This window comes from Amphiura filiformis, chromosome 18, assembly GCF_039555335.1.
Source record: "Amphiura filiformis chromosome 18, Afil_fr2py, whole genome shotgun sequence".
NCBI classification, from domain to species: Eukaryota; Metazoa; Echinodermata; class Ophiuroidea; order Amphilepidida; family Amphiuridae; genus Amphiura; species Amphiura filiformis.
This window is the reverse complement of record NC_092645.1, coordinates 20,792,485-20,811,275: the sequence shown is the minus strand read 5'-3', so window position 1 is coordinate 20,811,275 and position 18,791 is coordinate 20,792,485. Positions and strand designations below refer to the sequence as shown.

The 18,791-nt window shown below is 37.0% G+C and overlaps 1 protein-coding gene across 1 annotated transcript in view; it reads right to left on the bottom strand.

Annotated features, from left to right (window-relative positions):
- LOC140139022 (uncharacterized) overlaps positions 1 to 9,594 on the bottom strand; it is a 41,507-nt gene extending 31,913 nt beyond the window's left edge. The window contains exons 1-2 of the mRNA XM_072160804.1: positions 9,368 to 9,594; positions 8,509 to 8,588 (exon numbers count right to left, since the gene is read on the bottom strand). Of these exons, the coding sequence (XP_072016905.1) occupies positions 8,509 to 8,588; positions 9,368 to 9,376 (89 nt within the window). The 5' untranslated portion in view covers positions 9,377 to 9,594. The remainder of the gene's footprint in view (positions 1 to 8,508; positions 8,589 to 9,367) is intronic.
- Positions 9,595 to 18,791: the final 9,197 nt, after the last annotated feature.

Sequence of the window (18,791 nt, the reverse complement as noted above, 5' to 3'; positions counted from 1 at the left end):
CTAAGTCTAGTTCTTCTTACACACTTTTTTTCTTACAGGATCTTCTTTCTTTCTTTCTTCTTTCTTTCTGCCGACCATTACATTTGCTTTGGCACTCACATGCTTACACCGATTTGGACCTAACTTGGTCAAAACCATCATTGACCATGCTCCTATATGTCACATGAAACTCGTGGGGTCAAAGGTCACGTTGGGGTCATAGGGGTCAAAAACGAGATTTCAACTCAAAATGCTTCTTCTCCTACAGATTACGTATGACGGTGATCCCACTTGCACACATGCATTGCTATTACCCAGTGTATATGGGGTCCTCACAGATTTGGGGTCAAAGGTCATTAAGGGGTCACTTCCGGTATAAAACGAAAAACCTTCAATTTTTTTTATTTGCTAAGAAAAACATAGGACAGTAACGGTATGTTCACACATAAATTGTAGTTACCCTGTGTATATGTGGTATTTTTTGTTATTTAGGGTCAAAGGTCATTAAGGGGCCACTTCCGGTATAAAACGAAATACCTTTAAAATGCTTCTTCTCCCACAAATTACGCAGGACAGTGACAGCACTTTCACACATGCATTGTTATTACTCAGTGTCTATGGGGTCCTCACAGATTTGGGGTCAAAGGTCATTAAGGGGTCACTTCCGGTATAAAACGAAAAACCTTCAAAATGCCCCTTCTGCCACAAATAACATAGCAAAGTGGTGCCACGTGCACCCATATATTGACATTAGCCAATGTCTATGGGCGTTTTATATATTTGGGGTCAAAGGTCATTAAGGGGTCACAACACGGCTGTGTTCGTGGTCTTAGACCACAGCTAAGTCTAGTTCCTCTTTCTACCGACCACTACATTAGCTCTAGCACTTACATGCTTACACCGGTTTTGACCTAACTTGGTCACAACCATCAGTTACCAAGCCCCTACATGTCATATGAAACTCGTGGGGTCAAAGGTCACGCAGGAGTCAAACTCAAAATGTTTCTTCTCTCACAGATTACGTAGGACAGTGACGCCACTTGCACACATGCATTGCTATTATCCAGTGTTTATGGGGCCTCACAGATTTGGGGTCAAAGGTCATTAAGCTGTCACTTCCGGTATAAAACGAAAAACCTTTATTTTTTTTTATTTGCTAAGAAAAACATAGGACAGTACCAGTATGTTCACACATAAATTGTAGTTTCCCTGTTCATATGTGGTATTTTTTTATTTAGGGTGAAAGGTCATTAAGGGGCCACTTCCGGTATAAAACGAAATACCTTTAAAATGCTTCTTCTCCCACAAATTACGTAGGCCAGTGACGCCACTTGCACACATGCATTGTTATTACCCATTGTCTACGGGGTCAAAGGTCATTAAGGGGTCACTTCCGGTATAAAACGAAATACATTCAAAAAAATTTATTAGCTAAGAAAAACGTAGAGCAGTAACGTTATGTTCACACATGAATTGTGGTTACCCAATTCATATGTGGTATTTTTTATTTGGGGTCAAAGGTCATTAGGGGTCATAACACGGCTGTGTTCGTGGGTTAGACCACAGCTAAGTCTAGTTATTCTTCTTTCTTCTGTCGACCTTTATATTTGCTCTAGCACTAACATGCTTACACCGATTTTGACCTAACTTGGTCACAACTATTATTGACCATGACCCTACATGTCACATGAAACTTGTGAGGTCAAAGGTCACGTAGGGGTCATAGGGGTCAAAACGTGATTTCAACTCAAAATGCTTCTTCTCTCACAGATTACGTAGGACAGTGACGCCACTTGCACACATGCATTGGTATTACCCAGTGTCTATGGAATCCTCACAGATTTGGGGTCAAAGGTCATTAAGGGGTCATTACCGGTATAAAACGAAAAACCTTCAGAAAAACATGGGCCAGTTAATTTTAACTAAAATGCTTCTTCTCCCGCAGATTACGTAGGACAGTGACGCCACTTGCACACATACATTGCTATTACCCAATGTCTATGGGGTCCTCACAGATTTGGGGTCAAAGGTCATTAAGGGGTCATTTCCGGTATAAAACGAAAAACTTTTAAAATGCTTCTTCTCCCACAAATTACATAGGAGAGTGATACCACTTGCATACATGCATTGTTAGTACTTAGTGTCTATAGGCTCCTCACAGATTTTGGGTCAAAGGTCATTAAGGGGTCACTTCCAGTATAAAACGAAATACCTTTAAAATGCTTCTTCTCCCAAAAAGTACGCAGGCCAGTAACGCCACTTGCACATATGCATTGTTATTACCCAGTGTCTATGGGATGTACATAGATTTGCGGTTAAAGATTAAAAATACCTTCAAACATTTTTATTAACCAAGAAAAACATAGTACAGTAACGGTGTGTTTATACATTGATATTACCCAGTGTATGCGTGGTATTCTTTTATTTGGGGTCAAAGGTTATTAAGGGGTCACTTCCTGTCTAAAACGAAATTCCTGCAAAATGCCTCTTCTGGCACAAATAACATATAGCAGAGTGATGCCATGTGCACACATGCATTGACATTAGCCAATGTCAATTGACCTTTTCGGTAAATCCCATAACCCTTTGCGAGTACACCTAAGAACTCGTCATTTTACGTAAAATGACGAGTTCTCAAGTGTACTCGCAATGGGTTATGGGATTTACCGAAAAGGTCAATGGGATGTTCAGAGATTTTGGGGTCAAATGTCATTAAGGGTCACACAACGGCTGTGTTCGTGGTCTTAGACCACAGCTATGTACATGTCTAATTATTATTATTATTATTATTATTATTATTATTATTATTATTATTATTATTATTATTATTATTATTATTATTATTATTGCAACATATTCACAGCCTAAAATATGTAAGTATTGTGTTAAAATGCGTATATTACGCAAACATACTTCCACTTTGGAACACAATTGCTTTTTTTGACAAATGTAGGCATTACATTTGATAACAATCTAGCTAATAAAATAATTTGACCTCTGGTGACCTTGAAATGACCTCCATTTTGTTTTAAATCATATCAATATTATATATTCTAATTTAGATTTAAATTTTAGAATTTTACCATTTTTGACCTTTGGTTGACCTCTGGTGACCTTGAAATAACCTCCATCATATTTTGAATCATATCGTGGTCACATATACTAAATTACATTTGAATTTGACACATTTTAGAATTTTAACGCTTTTGACCCCAAAACAGACCCCTCCCCATGTTCCAGCCAAGCCAAATCTGAATATGCACCCAATGCTCTAGTCATTTTGGCATTATTCTGATGATCAAGCACCAAATAGTGAAGTTTAAGGTGATTTTCAGTAATCAACCCTATTTGACCCCTGCATTACCTTGAAATCCATTAGCTTGTGACAATGCATATGTGTCAGTCGTATCTGTGTACCATGTAATCTGTAGGAAAGGACGCATTTTGAAGGTATTTGGTTATGACAAAAAAACCTTGATGACCCCATAGACCCCAACTATAGTAAAAATCTCATTTTTAGCCCAAATTACTCATGCGTGACGTTTGACCCCAAATGGATCATGTCAAATGTAAAGGCTGGGGTAGTGGAGCTTTTGCTCATGTTTGATATAAAATTGGATCGGTTGAGCCCATATTTATTGGACGAGCTATGAGTTTTAAAATATTGGACGAGACGTAGTCGAGTCCAATATTTTACAACTCATAGCGAGCATCCAATTTTATCATTATTATGTTTTGGATCCAATATTATCACAACTTGGATCCATCAAAGCATAATAATGGTTATAATCGGTCAAAAAATGAAGGAGCTAGAGCCAATTATGTCAAGGTTGACAGAAGAAAAAAGCAAAGACTGCCCAAATACAAGAGAAAATACTAAAGAAAACAAGACGATGGTATATCAGTGCGGATAAATCCGCCTGATATAAGAAACTGCTGAGATGAAAAATTGCAGCCGTTGAATTTGTCAAATCCTGCTACACCAAACAATGCATAACTAAGGTCCCCTAGCACCAAACCCCTCACAAGATATTGCACGCACAAGACTTCGTTGTACCCACAGAATTGAAACAAAATATTTATTTAAAATCTATATTTTATTTAAAATCTATATTTTGTTTAAAATCTATATTTTGTTTAAAATCTATATTTTGTTTAAAATCTATATTTTGTTTAAAATCTATATTTTGTTTAAAATCTATATTTTTTTTTTAAATCTATATTTTGCTGATGAGTGTAACACTCCCAAGTTAAGAACATATAGAAATTTTAAAACATTGTTGACACCAGAAAAATATTTGCTTGAAATTTGTGATTATTGTTATCGTAAGTCTCTTTCTGGACTAGAAGGGAAAATATTGATTATTACGCATTGGAAATGAGTATCATTATATTATGCCATGCCCGTTTTTTGTAGATATAAGATCTGAAATGTTACCATCATGGTCTATAGTATAGCCCAAAACCTGAATTCCGTGACCATTCTCTGACGATTGACGATTAGAACAAAATTAGCCCCTATGTCCCTCGCATAAATCCTGGCATTTTTCGCTAGAGGTCAAAATCCAAAATGGCCGCCGCCGCCAGTTAAATTAAGTTTTGAGCCAGAGCACCTATAATCATGTACAAAGACACTTTTTCAGGTATATCGAGCACAAGGATTCCGATTTTGACATTAGTTTGACATTACGGCATCATTATTACCCAGAAATTTAAGATGGCCGCCGGCGACATCTTGAAAAATTTAGTTTTGAACCAGAGCACCTACAATCGTGTACAAAGACACTTTTTCGGATAAGTCAACAACAAGGATTTCAAATCTGACATTACTTTGACATTACCACACCAATATTAGCCAGAAATCCAAGATGGCGGCTACTGGCGCCATATTGAAGAAATAAGTTTTGAGCCAGAGCACCTAAAGTACAAAGACATTTTTGGGCAAGTCCACCCCAAGGATTCTGACGTTATTTTGACGTTATTTTTGCCCAGAAATCCAATATGACCCCCATTCGGTAGAACTTTTGAATGGGAGCAGAAGCATAAGTGTGTCATTTCCGCCATATCTGGTGTTTATGTTCCTTATCTGGGGGTTAAACTGCCTTATCTTGGGTATACATCCCTTATCTAGGGATAAGACGCCTTATCTGTGGTTTAGACAGCCTTATCCGGGGTTTACGTTCCTTACCTGTGGCTAAGATGCCTTATCTCTGGCATATCGCAGTCTAAACCCAGATAAGGCATCTAAACTCCAGATAATGCGCCGTAACCCCAGATATGGGACATAGACCCCAGATAAAGCAGTCCAAACCCCAAATAAGACGCCTTAACCCTAAATAAGGAACATAAACCCCAGCTAAGGCATCTAAACCCCACATAAGGTGCCTTAACTCTAGAAAAGGGTCGTAAACCCCAGATAAGGGTCGTAAACCCCAGATATGGGTCGTAAACCTCAGATAAGGCATCTAAACCCAAGGTAAGGCGCCTTAACCCCAGATAAGAGACGTAAACTCAGATATGGCAGTCTAAACCCCAGATAAGGCGCCGTAACCTCAGATAAGGGACGTAGACCTCAGATAAAGCAGTCCCAACCCCAAATAAGGCGCCTTAACCCTAAATAAGTAACATAAACCTAAGATAAGAGAAGTAAACGCCAAATAAGGCAGTCTAAACCCTAGATAAGGCGCTTTAAGGTAAAGCTTGCAAGGTGAAAGTGATTTTTTGAAATATTAGTCCTATTAAGTTCATATTTGGTCACAATGATGCTCAGGTGAAACCAATTTGAAAAATGGGTGAAAGAAAAATTCTGCGCATACGGTTGCCATGGAAACGGCGGCCATCTTGGATTTTAAGGATATCAGATTGCGCGCAGTTTTTCTTCACTTCCAATTATCAGAAATTCATGAAATTTGGTATAATTACAGGGTATGTATACCTTTAAACTCAAATGGAAAGCTTTTTTTGAAAAATCAAAATTAATTAGGGTAACGAGGACGTTAAAATTAAAATTACGCATTTTTGCGCCCAAATTTCAGAAAAAATCACTTTTTTTTTCAAAAAATGAGCAAAATTTAAAAAAAGCTCTCCATTTGAGTTTGAAGGTATGTAACCTCTACATACATGCCAAATTTCATTGAGCTGTGATATACGGAAGTTGAAAAAAAGCTACGAGCAAGGTTAAAACAACGCGAAACGACAAAATGGCTGAAAATGATGTTTAAAGTCTAGAAACACTGAATTTTGAAAATTGGGTTAAATTTTTAACTTATCAATTTAAAATTGTCATTTTTTTTAAATAATTGTTAATCACTAAAAACTGAAAAAATCAGGTCATTTGTACCTTAAATTAGCTTAATTCTAGAAAAGTGTTCAAAATTAACTCCTGAAAACAATAAAATACATATGAAATTCAACGCATGTAAAAGGATAGGAAAATAACAATTTCGTCTGCGTGTATTTCATTTTAATCAAGCAGCATTTCAAAACCGTCGGATTCAAATGAAATAAAAAGCATTCGATAGCTAAGATTGTACATTTTTAAATTATCAAAAAGCCTCAAAATGCTATTTTTACCCCTATTTCCTGTTTTCACCTTGCAAGCTTTACCTTAACCCAGACAAGGAACGTAAACCCCAGATAAGGCATCTAAACCCAAGATAAGGCGCCTTAACTTCAGATAAGGGACGTAAACCTAGGATAACACAGTCTAAACCCCAGATAAGGCATCTGAACCCCATATAAGGCGCCTTAACCCCAGATAAAGCAGTCTAACCCCCAGATAAGGCGCCTTCCATCAGATAAGGAGCGTAAACCCCAGATAAGGCATCTAAATCCCAGATAAGGTGCGTTATCCATAGATAAGGGACGTAAACCGCAGATAGAGCAATCTAAACCCCAGATAAGGGACGTTAACCCCAGATAAAGCTGAAATGATATACATATGCTTCCATATCCATTACTATTTCATAATTAGCCAAAAAAGGGAGTTAATTAATGATCCTAGGTGCTCCCACTCAAAAATTGCATTTACGCTCTACCAAATGGGGCCATCTTGAATTTCTGGGCAAAAATTATGTTATAACGTCAAATTAATGTCAGATCCGGATTTCTTGGGTCGACTTACCCGAAAAAGTGTCTATGTACACGATTTTAGGTACTCTGGTTCTAAACTTATTTCTTCAAGATGGCGCCGGCGGCCGCCATATATATTGGATTTCTGGGTACAAATGTGGTCGTAATGTGGTCGTAATGTCAGATTTGAAATCCTTGTGGTCGACTTATCCAAAAAAGTGTCTTTGTACATGATTTTAGGTCCTAAAACTAAAATTTTCAAGATGGTGCTGGCCACCATCGTGGATTTCTAGGGTGAAAATGATGCCGTAATGTCAAACTAATGTCAGAATCGGAATCCTTGTGGTCGACATACCCGAAAAAGTGTCTTTCTACATGATTATAGGTGCCCTGGTTCAAAACTTAATTTTTCAAAATGGTGGCGGCGGCCATTTTGGATTTTGGCCTCTTGCGAAAAATGCCGGGATTTTCGCGAGGGACATGGGAGCTAATTTTTTTTCTAAATAGTCCATAGAAGTCAAATCAATCCAATCGTCAAACCTTACTAGCCAGAGAATGGTCACGGAATTAAGGTTTTTGACTATACTTCTATAAATGCACCAAATGAAGCCAAATTTATTTCACTAATGAGCACCGAAAGTGCTCATGATTTACAATGTTTATCTAAATATGTTTTTATGCAATGAAAATTAGAGATTCGATTTAATTAAATTATGTTATTGATGTTTTGTTTGTATTATGTACTAAATACAATGTATATTGTATTGTGGGCCAGTGGCCTTGAATTACATGACAATAAATGAACTGAACTGAACTATAACAGAATATAGATTTTAAACAAAATATAGATTTTAAACAAAATATAGATTTTAAACAAAATATAGATTTTGAACAAAATATAGATTTTGAACAAAATATAGATTTTAAACAAAATATAGATTTTGAACAAAATATAGATTTTGAACAAAATATAGATTTTGAACAAAATATAGATTTTGAACAAAATATAGATTTTGAACAAAATATAGATTTTGAACAAAATATAGATTTTGAACAAAATATAGATTTTGAACAAAATATAGATTTTAAACAAAACAAAATATGGATTCTAAGCCAATGTTAACTATATATATATTAAAATATTAATAGTCACTGCTGCTCTAAATTTATTTATTTATTTTATTTATTATGTGACACGATCTGCTTCATGGGGGCCACAGGAGGCAAATTATTTTGTAATTGGTATAAAGACAAAACAATAAAATACAACAAAAGAAAATAGACAATACAAATCTTTAGAGCTACGTATGCTAGACCTGTGGTGCTTTCAGTTTATGGTAGCCTAATGTTTGTATAAGGTAATAATTGTAGCAACTGATTTTTTTTAAAGAAAAGGTCTTTTGGCCCCCATGCAGCAGATAATAACATTTAATAATATTTAATTTGTTGTTTACTTACACTTGTAGTAATGGTGATAATTGATACAGTGTAGCAAAAAGAAAGTATATCGCCATTAAACCAAATAAAATTGTAAATCGCTGAAATTGAAAGAAATTAAACTAAAATTAACAACACGTTTCATCCAGATATTAACATAGAAAATTCTTTAAACCAATCAACTGGTCCTGGCACGCCTGTGCTGATACATACGCTTTGCCAAGGTCTGCAAGTCCTGGCAACTGTTGACCTTGCATTCAATAATATAGACAGTATTGCTCTGCTTGTCTTTGGGTGGCTTGTCTTTTGGTGAACCAGCTTTTGTCTGAGTGTTGGTATGTTTGAAAGAGACGGTGATCTGATGTTGGTTGAAAATCCTACGAAGTTTTTCAGATAGGTCTGACACGTATGGGATGTTAACGTTCTTACGCTGAACCGGCGTGTCGTCGTTTCGCGAAAGAAAGCCAACACTTAACAGGGAGGCGGCCTGCGTCACAATTTGGCGGGGCCTACAATTCCGAAGAATTTAGGCTCTAAATATACGACCTCTGGTAACACCATCTCGCCATCAGTGACCAATTGCCGACAGACTAACCAGTTGACTGGTTTAAAGAATTTAATTTTATATTAAAATTAACAACAACGTTGTCGTCATCATCATCATCATCATCATCATCATCACCATCATCATCATCATCATCATCATCATCATCAACATTATAACCATCATCATCATCATCATCATCATCATCATCATTATCATTATCATCATCATCATCATCATCACCATCATCATTATCATGTCCATCATTATCATCTTCAGATTGGCGCTTGGTAACATTTTAATTTCAAACAAAAAACACTGAAACAAGACACATACCTTGTCCATGTTCGGAAACGGGATCAACGACCTGTACCCTCAGAAACGAAATATGTAATTAAATCCTCTTATCTAGCTTTCCATATGTAAGTCACGAAATCGTCTTTAATTGTGTTCATGAAATTATAACATTTCATTATTTAAAATTCGCCGTTTGTTTATATTAACTTATTCGTCATACTGTATACATCTGTATCTGTTTTCGGTTTGATGAAAATGCTTGTCAAATGAAAGCCTTACTGAACTTCTCTGAGTTTTGATGTGATACTAGGCGCTCCCAAGAATGACATGCATAATAAGCAGTGGGCGTGAACAAGTGATTCGCCAGTTAGCTAGCTTTTAGCAGGCATGGAAGGGGAAACGAATCACGCATTGATGATATTCATTAAAATCTGGAATAAATTTTGCTTTCCTCATCGTGATGTATCTATTTAGGTAAAGAGAGAATGACCAAGTACACGGACAGAGCTAGGGGTCTCGGTCCTCCTCCTTTAAAAGGGGGAAGAGAGAGTGACGTGCAAGCGCATTTTACATAGAAAGACTCTTCGGATATGGTGAAAATAGGTGATTTGACCGCCTAGGTCACTTATCATCGATGTTAAAGATCTTTGTAGTAAACACAGTTAGCTTTTTTCTGTAACAATTTTTATATAGATAATAACCTCCGCGTTTGTATGTTTTCTCATCCTTTAGCAGTGTACTTGTCATCATAGCAACATGTACACATGTTCACAACCACTAAACATGTGCCTTTGCCTGCTGGAACTATGGCGGTGTTTTCATCCTTATTTAATTCCGACAGCTTTCCTCTCATTATTTGGGATATTTGATTGAGGTATATAATTTAGCATTACATAGATTTAAGGGTACACGGTAAGTTGTTGGTCGAAGCAGCCCAAAACTCGATTTTTATTAACTAAATCAATATATTATTGAAGAATAACACTTTGATGTTTTGCAAAAGTTGATTCAACAAAGTATATACTTTGAAAACGTGCTTGATTTATTGTTGTTAATGAATTATGTACGTTTTGCCAAAGTAATGTTGTTTCAGCCATCTTTTCAACATAACCACGGAACCTACAAAAGTATCTGTGATAGTTGATTCGTCTACACGCTCGCTATGAAATGATGAATTCAATACTTGCCAAAGCTCACTACCATTCGCAAGATGCGGTGAACTACCAAATCGCAACAGTTTAAAAATAGTTGCTAACCTCAATTCTGATCTTAGTGTTTTTAATATCTGAATATTCATCATTTTACTAAAAAGAGTTCTTTTACTATTTTGGCAACTGTCCAATCGCACTGCAAATGGACCGAAACACTTCTGAAAATGAGTGGACATTTATTAATCCAACTGAATTGGTGCTAATCACACTGACATTTTTGGATCATGCTATTTTTTATGGAAATTATTATAACCATTGCTAAATACGAGCAGACAATAGTCACACTGTCACACTGAAAATATAATAAAAAAAAGGATAAGGCTGAAAATGGTTTTCAGTGTTATATCAGTATCCAAATTTCAGTTTTTGTAAATAAACAACAAACCTTGCCGATATGTGAACAGGTGATGAAATAATACTCTTTCAAAACCTGAAAACAGTTTAAAAAATCTTATGGTGCAAATTTGAATATTTTTACACATGTCACTAAAATTCACTATATGTGACCGTACACGACGAATGAGCCGTACTTCTACTTCTACTTGGTTACTCGTCAAAGCCTTCTCAGCATCTAGACGTAAATTCCTCCCCTGGTCAATTTTGTTTTATTTCGTGTTTAGAAAATATATATATATATCATAAGCTTTAAAATGGTATATCATTTGACTTCAAACGATATCCAGAAGCGGGGTTATGGTTTGTTGAATTTTGCTCCTTCAACAAAATGGTAGCTTTTTTCGTTTCTACGTGTGTCTCTTTTTCCACATTACTGGTAATAAATATCAAACCGTCATAATTGGAGGTCAATTCAAATCATCCCCACGTCAACGAGGTTCAGGAATTTCCTCTCATTGTTAATTGTTGGTTACACATACCTAGACAAAAATAAAATGCTTTGTAGCCCACCACTTGAACAGGATTTAGCCAAAGCAAACATAGATCAGAGCTATTAAGAATTCTATAGACATTAAAGGTGGAAGCTTATTACCCTCAATAGGATTATTGATTCGTTTAAAATGAGATACATGTTGCGCCAACTTGAGGTACCGACGACTACGGCCTTTATGCACATTTTACACTGTAACTCAGAATACAATTTAGGACATTTACGGCTCATTCGTGCTGTACGGTCACATATAGTTTATCGTTAATTTTATTCAGACGTATTTCGCTGGTCACTTAATCTTCCACCTTTATTGCAATCACCAACATCCGTCTCTTTTACTTTGTTTATAAAAATCGATGGCATTTATAATGGTCAAACTTACGGTCATTTCCTTCTTCCCGTTGACCATACCGATGACAGCTGCTCAGAGCAGCAGCAACATAGTACAGTACTTAGTGCGATTTTTTCAGGAATTTCATTTTTTTTTTTGCGAAATTTTCAGGATACAATCTTTATCTTAAACATCTTAAATATGTTTTAAGCTCACACAATGACCTTTAAGAGTGCACACCAGTAAATACAAGTCTCCTACACCCTGGGAGGGAAAAACAGTGTTTCAAACGAGGAAACGTGCAACACGATTTAATTTGATACATTAGAAAAGGCTTAAAACCCAACTATTAGGCCCTGATTCATATTTAATCCTCATTTATCCCTGGGAAATATATTGTCTGTGTAAAATGAGCTGGATCAGACTTTTTATGACGATTTGCCTCAACTTTCAAAATGTGTTACATGTCAGTAACACCAAGCTGTGAGCTGGCGTAAGCTGTATAGGCTATAGGGTGATCTAGTCGGCATTTTTCTGGAAAAATGCTGGACTCCAACCCAACTGGGGGATGGGGTTGGGTTGGATTGTTTGTATAGTTGTTTGTTTCAATGTTGCAATATTGGCGCTGATTAAGCTGCTAGCTGCCTGTAAATTGCATTGTGTCTGTTTAGGTGTGTTTAATGTACAATTCTTGCAATTTGACCTGCGGGTCACCATTAGAGTTTGTAATAAAAAAAAAACCTTCCTTTTTTTTATATATATAATTTCTACAATGGATGTCTCATCTGACCTTCGACTTGCAGAAAGGGTAAGCTTTGAAGAACTGAGTCGCTCTGGAATAGACGTTTTCCCGGAGCCTGTTTGTACAAAAAGTCAATGGGGCTATTTACTGGCGTGCACCCTTAAATGGCACAAACCTCTGAAATTTCCTTTGTGTGTTCGAATTTTACTGGGTCTAGATAGTAAAAAGTGCTTCAGTTTCGCTTAAATACATATCAGTGGCGTACCGTGGCCGCCCCTACCCCGAGGGGCTGAAGAAAACTCAATTTTGCCGCCCCTTCCTCAACAGACAAAAAAGGTTAACAAAAAAAAATTGTCGGTGGTTTGAAAAAGTGAAGAGCAAAAAAAAAGGATTATCAGCGCAATTTTTTCCAATTTTTTTTATTGGAAGTCAATTCAAATCATCCCCACGTCAACGAGGTTCAGGAATTTCCTCTCATTGTTAATTGTTGGTTACACATACCTAGACAAAATACAATGCTTTGTAGCCCACCACTTGAACTATTCAATAGGGTTCAGACCATTTGGTATGCAGTATATAAGGGCAAATATTTTTTTTAATTTTCCGCCCTTTTTACTTTACTAATTCTTTTTGCCGTCCCTTCTTCTTCCTCTCATTGTTAATTGTTGGTTACACATACCTAGACAAAATACAATGCTTTGTAGCCCACCACTTGAACTATTCAATAGGGTTCAGACCATTTGGTATGCAGTATATAAGGGCAAATATTTTTTTTAATTTTCCGCCCTTTTTACTTTACTAATTCTTTTTGCCGTCCCTTCTTCTTTTGCCGCCCCTTCGTTTGCCGCCCCTTCGTCTTTTTGCCGCCCCCTGCTTTTACCCCGGGGGCGGGCGCCCCCACAGCCCCCCCAAAAAATACGCGCATGCATATCGTCATGCAATAATAATAATAATAATAATAACAGTTTCCTAAATCTTGACCAAACCAAGGTTACGCAGCAAAGGTGTTAGATTATGTGTACATTTTGTTACCGTGGTATATTATTTTTCTTTTGCTTTTTTGTTGTTGTTGTTGTTTTTTGTTCTTGTTTTGTTTTGTTGTTTTTGTTTTTTGTTTGTTTGTTTGTTTTCTGTTTTTTGCTTTATCCAGAGACGTTCAAAAACATCTCTCTGATTATTGACCAATAAAGTACAGTAATCCGTAGCATTAGGTTTCAAACTATACATTGTTCGCACTACATGCCTGTGCTTAAGTTTTTGCGATGTAGTGTCCCCCACGCAGAGGTTATAAAGTGCAGTTTGTCTCTCTTTGAAGTACTGTAAATCACGACGAAAAGATGGTCCATATGCAGCAATTTTCTTCCACAATGTTTGATTAAAATGTTCATTTTAATAGTTTGTAATAAAAAAAAAACCTTCCTTTTTTTTATATATATAATTTCTACAATGGATGTCTCATCTGACCTTCGACTTGCAGAAAGGGTAAGCTTTGAAGAACTGAGTCGCTCTGGAATAGACGTTTTCCCGGAGCCTGTTTGTACAAAAAGTCAATGGGGCTATTTACTGGCGTGCACCCTTAAATGGCACAAACCTCTGAAATTTCCTTTGTGTGTTCGAATTTTACTGGGTCTAGATAGTAAAAAGTGCTTCAGTTTCGCTTAAATACATATCAGTGGCGTACCGTGGCCGCCCCTACCCCGAGGGGCTGAAGAAAACTCAATTTTGCCGCCCCTTCCTCAACAGCCCGAAAAGGTTGACCCAAAAAAATTGTCGGTGGTTTGAAAAAGTGAAGAGCAAAAAAAAAAGGATTATCAGCGCAATTTTTTCCAATTTTTTTTATTGGAAGTCAATTCAAATCATCCCCACGTCAACGAGGTTCAGGAATTTCCTCTCATTGTTAATTGTTGGTTACACATACCTAGACAAAATACAATGCTTTGTAGCCCACCACTTGAACTATTCAATAGGGTTCAGACCATTTGGTATGCAGTATATAAGGGCAAATATTTTTTTTAATTTTCCGCCCTTTTTACTTTACTAATTCTTTTTTCCGTCCCTTCTTCTTCCTCTCATTGTTAATTGTTGGTTACACATACCTAGACAAAATACAATGCTTTGTAGCCCACCACTTGAACTATTCAATAGGGTTCAGACCATTTGGTATGCAGTATATAAGGGCAAATATTTTTTTTAATTTTCCGCCCTTTTTACTTTACTAATTCTTTTTGCCGTCCCTTCTTCTTTTGCCGCCCCTTCGTTTGCCGCCCCTTCGTCTTTTTGCCGCCCCCTGCTTTTACCCCGGGGGCTGGCGCCCCCAAAGCCCCCCCCCCCAAAAAAAATACGCGCATGCATATCGTCATGCAATAATAATAATAATAATAATAACAGTTTCCTAAATCTTGACCAAACCAAGGTTACGCAGCAAAGGTGTTAGATTATGTGTACATTTTGTTACCGTGGTATATTATTTTTCTTTTGCTTTTTTTGTTGTTGTTGTTGTTTTTTGTTCTTGTTTTGTTTTGTTGTTTTTGTTTTTTGTTTGTTTGTTTGTTTTCTGTTTTTTGCTTTATCCAGAGACGTTCAAAAACATCTCTCTGATTATTGACCAATAAAGTACAGTAATCCGTAGCATTAGGTTTCAAACTATACATTGTTCGCACTACATGCCTGTGCTTAAGTTTTTGCGATGTAGTGTCCCCCACGCAGAGGTTATAAAGTGCAGTTTGTCTCTCTTTGAAGTACTGTAAATCACGACGAAAAGATGGTCCATATGCAGCAATTTACTTCCACAATGTTTGATTAAAATGTTCATAAAGATTTTTATCTGCAACATTCCACTGTCTTATCTTGTCTTTTACTTGTTGTGATAGGGACTGTGAATGAGATGCATTTGTTCTAGCGTTTTGTTTTATGTATAAGATATCATCAAAACTCCAGCACATCAGCGTTTCGATCCATTGAACCATTTGTTTATCCCCGCCTCCGTAGATACATTTCCTTTCTTAGCGTATCCAAAAAACACAAACGCGGATTCGAACTGTTTCACTGGATCGCGTAACACAGTAATATACTTAGTGTCATTTTTCATTACAGTATTAAAAATGTACGATTGTACTTGAAGTGTATTGTGGACATGTCGAACTGATTTGGATATTTATCATAATCACCTTGCGATACATTTATTGGAGGGAGGAATTTAGTTATATCTACTTTTATGTATCTTATGTGTCCAGTGCCTCGATCATGGCACTATAGTAGAACACATAAGAATGAAAAAATCATGGTGCGTTTGCAAAACACAGCACATAAACACAGCACTAGAATAAAGACATAAGAATTAAATACAACACTATGATATAAATCATAAGAATTAAACATCTATGTCGTATTAATTTTCAAAACAGCACAAAAACATAGCACTATATTAGAAAACATGAGAATGAAAAAATCCATGCTGTATTTTTTAGAACACAGCACTGTAATAGAAAACATAGAATTAAAAAATCCATGGTGTATGCCATGAATGATGAATTGGAGGCCGTTCATCATGTTCATTATATTGTTGCTGTGTTTTGTTCATAAATCGTGCAGCACCTGCCGCACCGGTTGCGACGATGGATACTATGCGAACACGGAATTGTGTGAATGACTGATTACACTTACATGCACCTGTTAAAATAGTACATTATTAGTGCACTGCCGCCTTCAAGGCGCAGTGCTTTCTTTCTTTACACAGCCGTGACGTCTTTTTCTTACAGGTTCTTTCTTTCTTCTTCTTCTTCTTCTTCTTCTTCTTCTTCTTCTTTCTGCCGACCACTACATTTGCTCTAGCACTTACATGCTTACACCGATTTTGACCTAACTCGGTCACAACCATCATTGACCATGCCCCTACATGTCATATGAAACTCGAGGGGTCATAGGTCACGCAGCAGGGGTCAAAGGGGTCAAAAACGTGATTTCAACTCAAAACGCTTCTTCTACAGATTACGTATGACGGTGACACCACTTGCACACATGCATTGTTATTACCCAGTGTCTATGGGGTCCTCACAGATTTGGGGTCAAAGGTCATTAAGGGGTCACTTCCGGTATAGGGACCGTTGATTATTTCCACCGGAGGGGGCCGGGAGAATACATGGGGGTCAGATGGTTTTGGTCAGGCAAAAAGGGGGGGGGGGGGCAGATGGTTTTTTAGTTATTGAAAGGGGGGGTCAGATGGTTTTGCACCTCAAAAATCCTGGAGCTTCCGGGGGCTTCGTCCCCTGGACCCCCAACTGGAACATTGCCCCTGGATCCCTGACCATTAGATTTGCGCTTTGCGTGTCGGCCGACACTTTGGTCCTAGTGCGGACTTAAGTCTGGCCTCGGAGGAATCTGCTTTCTTTTCACCTGCCACAGTGTGAATTCACATAAATTTGCACCAAAAACCACATGATTTGCATGTATTTCTGTGTTAAGTTCACAGTTACACCCACTTGGCATAATATTGTAAGCTATTATAAAATGTCAATTTTTGTCAACACATGTAGGCCTACAATGTAGGTCCTATTGTAATTTAATTGCAAAATGTGACCAAGCTGTATTACATTTCAATACTAGGCCTACATGCAGTTATATAATTACATGGCAAATGGCAAATGATAAGAGAGTCCGAGTCCAACAAAAATAAGACCAGAGTTCATGCCCGGGATCCATGCCAGGGGAGGGTGTTGGGGGTCATTCAAGTTTCATATCTACAATACAAATTGGCTGAAATAAGAGAATTTTGAACTATATTTCATAAATATACATACTGCCATTTTCGTTATAGAGAATTAGGAATAATCAAGCTGCTGCACAGTAATGCTGTGGTCAGACTCTGTTCTTTTACAATGAAAAGAGACAGCTACACCACCCCACACCGCTCCCCTATACACATCCATTATCAAACCCCACAGTAGGTGTCATTTCCATACCCTAGTTACACTATAAAGACTCCCCCAAACCACCATGATATGACAGTAACTTGAACAGGTAACTCTGAAGGTAAAAACTACATGTATCACATGTCAGCAGTCATGTGGGGGTATTTGTGGGTGGTGTGTGGGGGTGTGTGTGTGACACACTACATGTAGGCCTAACTCACAGTTGTGCCCAGGGCCAGGGACTAGAAAAGTGTACACAAAGAGCAATGTATTCAAATACAGCATAGAAAAATATCATCATCATAATCATAGTCATAATAATAATAATATTAATTCTAAAACATCTTTTTAAAATTAGACAAATGTTCGGGACAAATGTGCAGTGACTGCCAGTGAGTAGTGAACACACACGAACCGCAGACACCCTAGCCTTAGGAGGGGTGTGTACATGTCTGTGTGCATGTTTTCGCAACTCATTCATTATACACCAAAGGGGGCAATGTATACTGCACCCTGTACATGTATACGTAGAAGTTGATGCATATTTACAATTTAAGAGACTGAAAATTAATAAATCAGCTTGATAGTTTGATAAATGAAGAAATTTAACTTAATATTTGATATTTTTTTATAAATTCTGTATGATTTCATCCAACTCTAAGTTGTCAATCAATTTACAGCCATTTTAGCCTAATTACATAAAACTAATGAATTATATAAATAATTTTGACCCCAAGTTTCCAAACCTGCCACTTGAAAGATTGTTCTTGGTGCAAAACAAGAAATGTCTTTAAAAAAGATAATGCCTCCAAGATACCAGTGGGCACCTTTTGTTATTAGTTAAGGAGATACTTATAATGCTAGCTTTAAGGTAACGCTATTGGATATAGATTTTTGTCTGATTGAAATAAGTGAGTCCATTCTCTCCTGATTACAAGACTGACAATTTTATTTTAATCGGATATTCGGTTACCAAAATATGGCCTGTGAAAATGGCGCGAAACCAAAAAGTTGGCAACAACTTTCTTTTATTTTTGTTATGCAATGTTGTCAGGTAGGCCTTATTTTCTAATTATATATGCAAGAATTATAAAAAGTAAAATGTTCAGATCGGCTACAAAATAAGATATAAAACACATGGATGCCTTTGGCAAATTTCCATTTGCATAATTAATTTAGGCCCTAATCAACTTTTCTAATAAGTGGCCCTAATTAATTTCCCATGTATTCCCATTGGCAGCATAACGGTTTTCCAATTTGTCTTCTACGATAAAGCTGCGTCTGACGTCATGACAAAGGCACGCCGTGATTGGTTGCTGACCTGCGCAGTATGGCATTTTGGTCTGGTTGACAGGACGGCATACGCAAGCTAGTCTTTTTAATTCG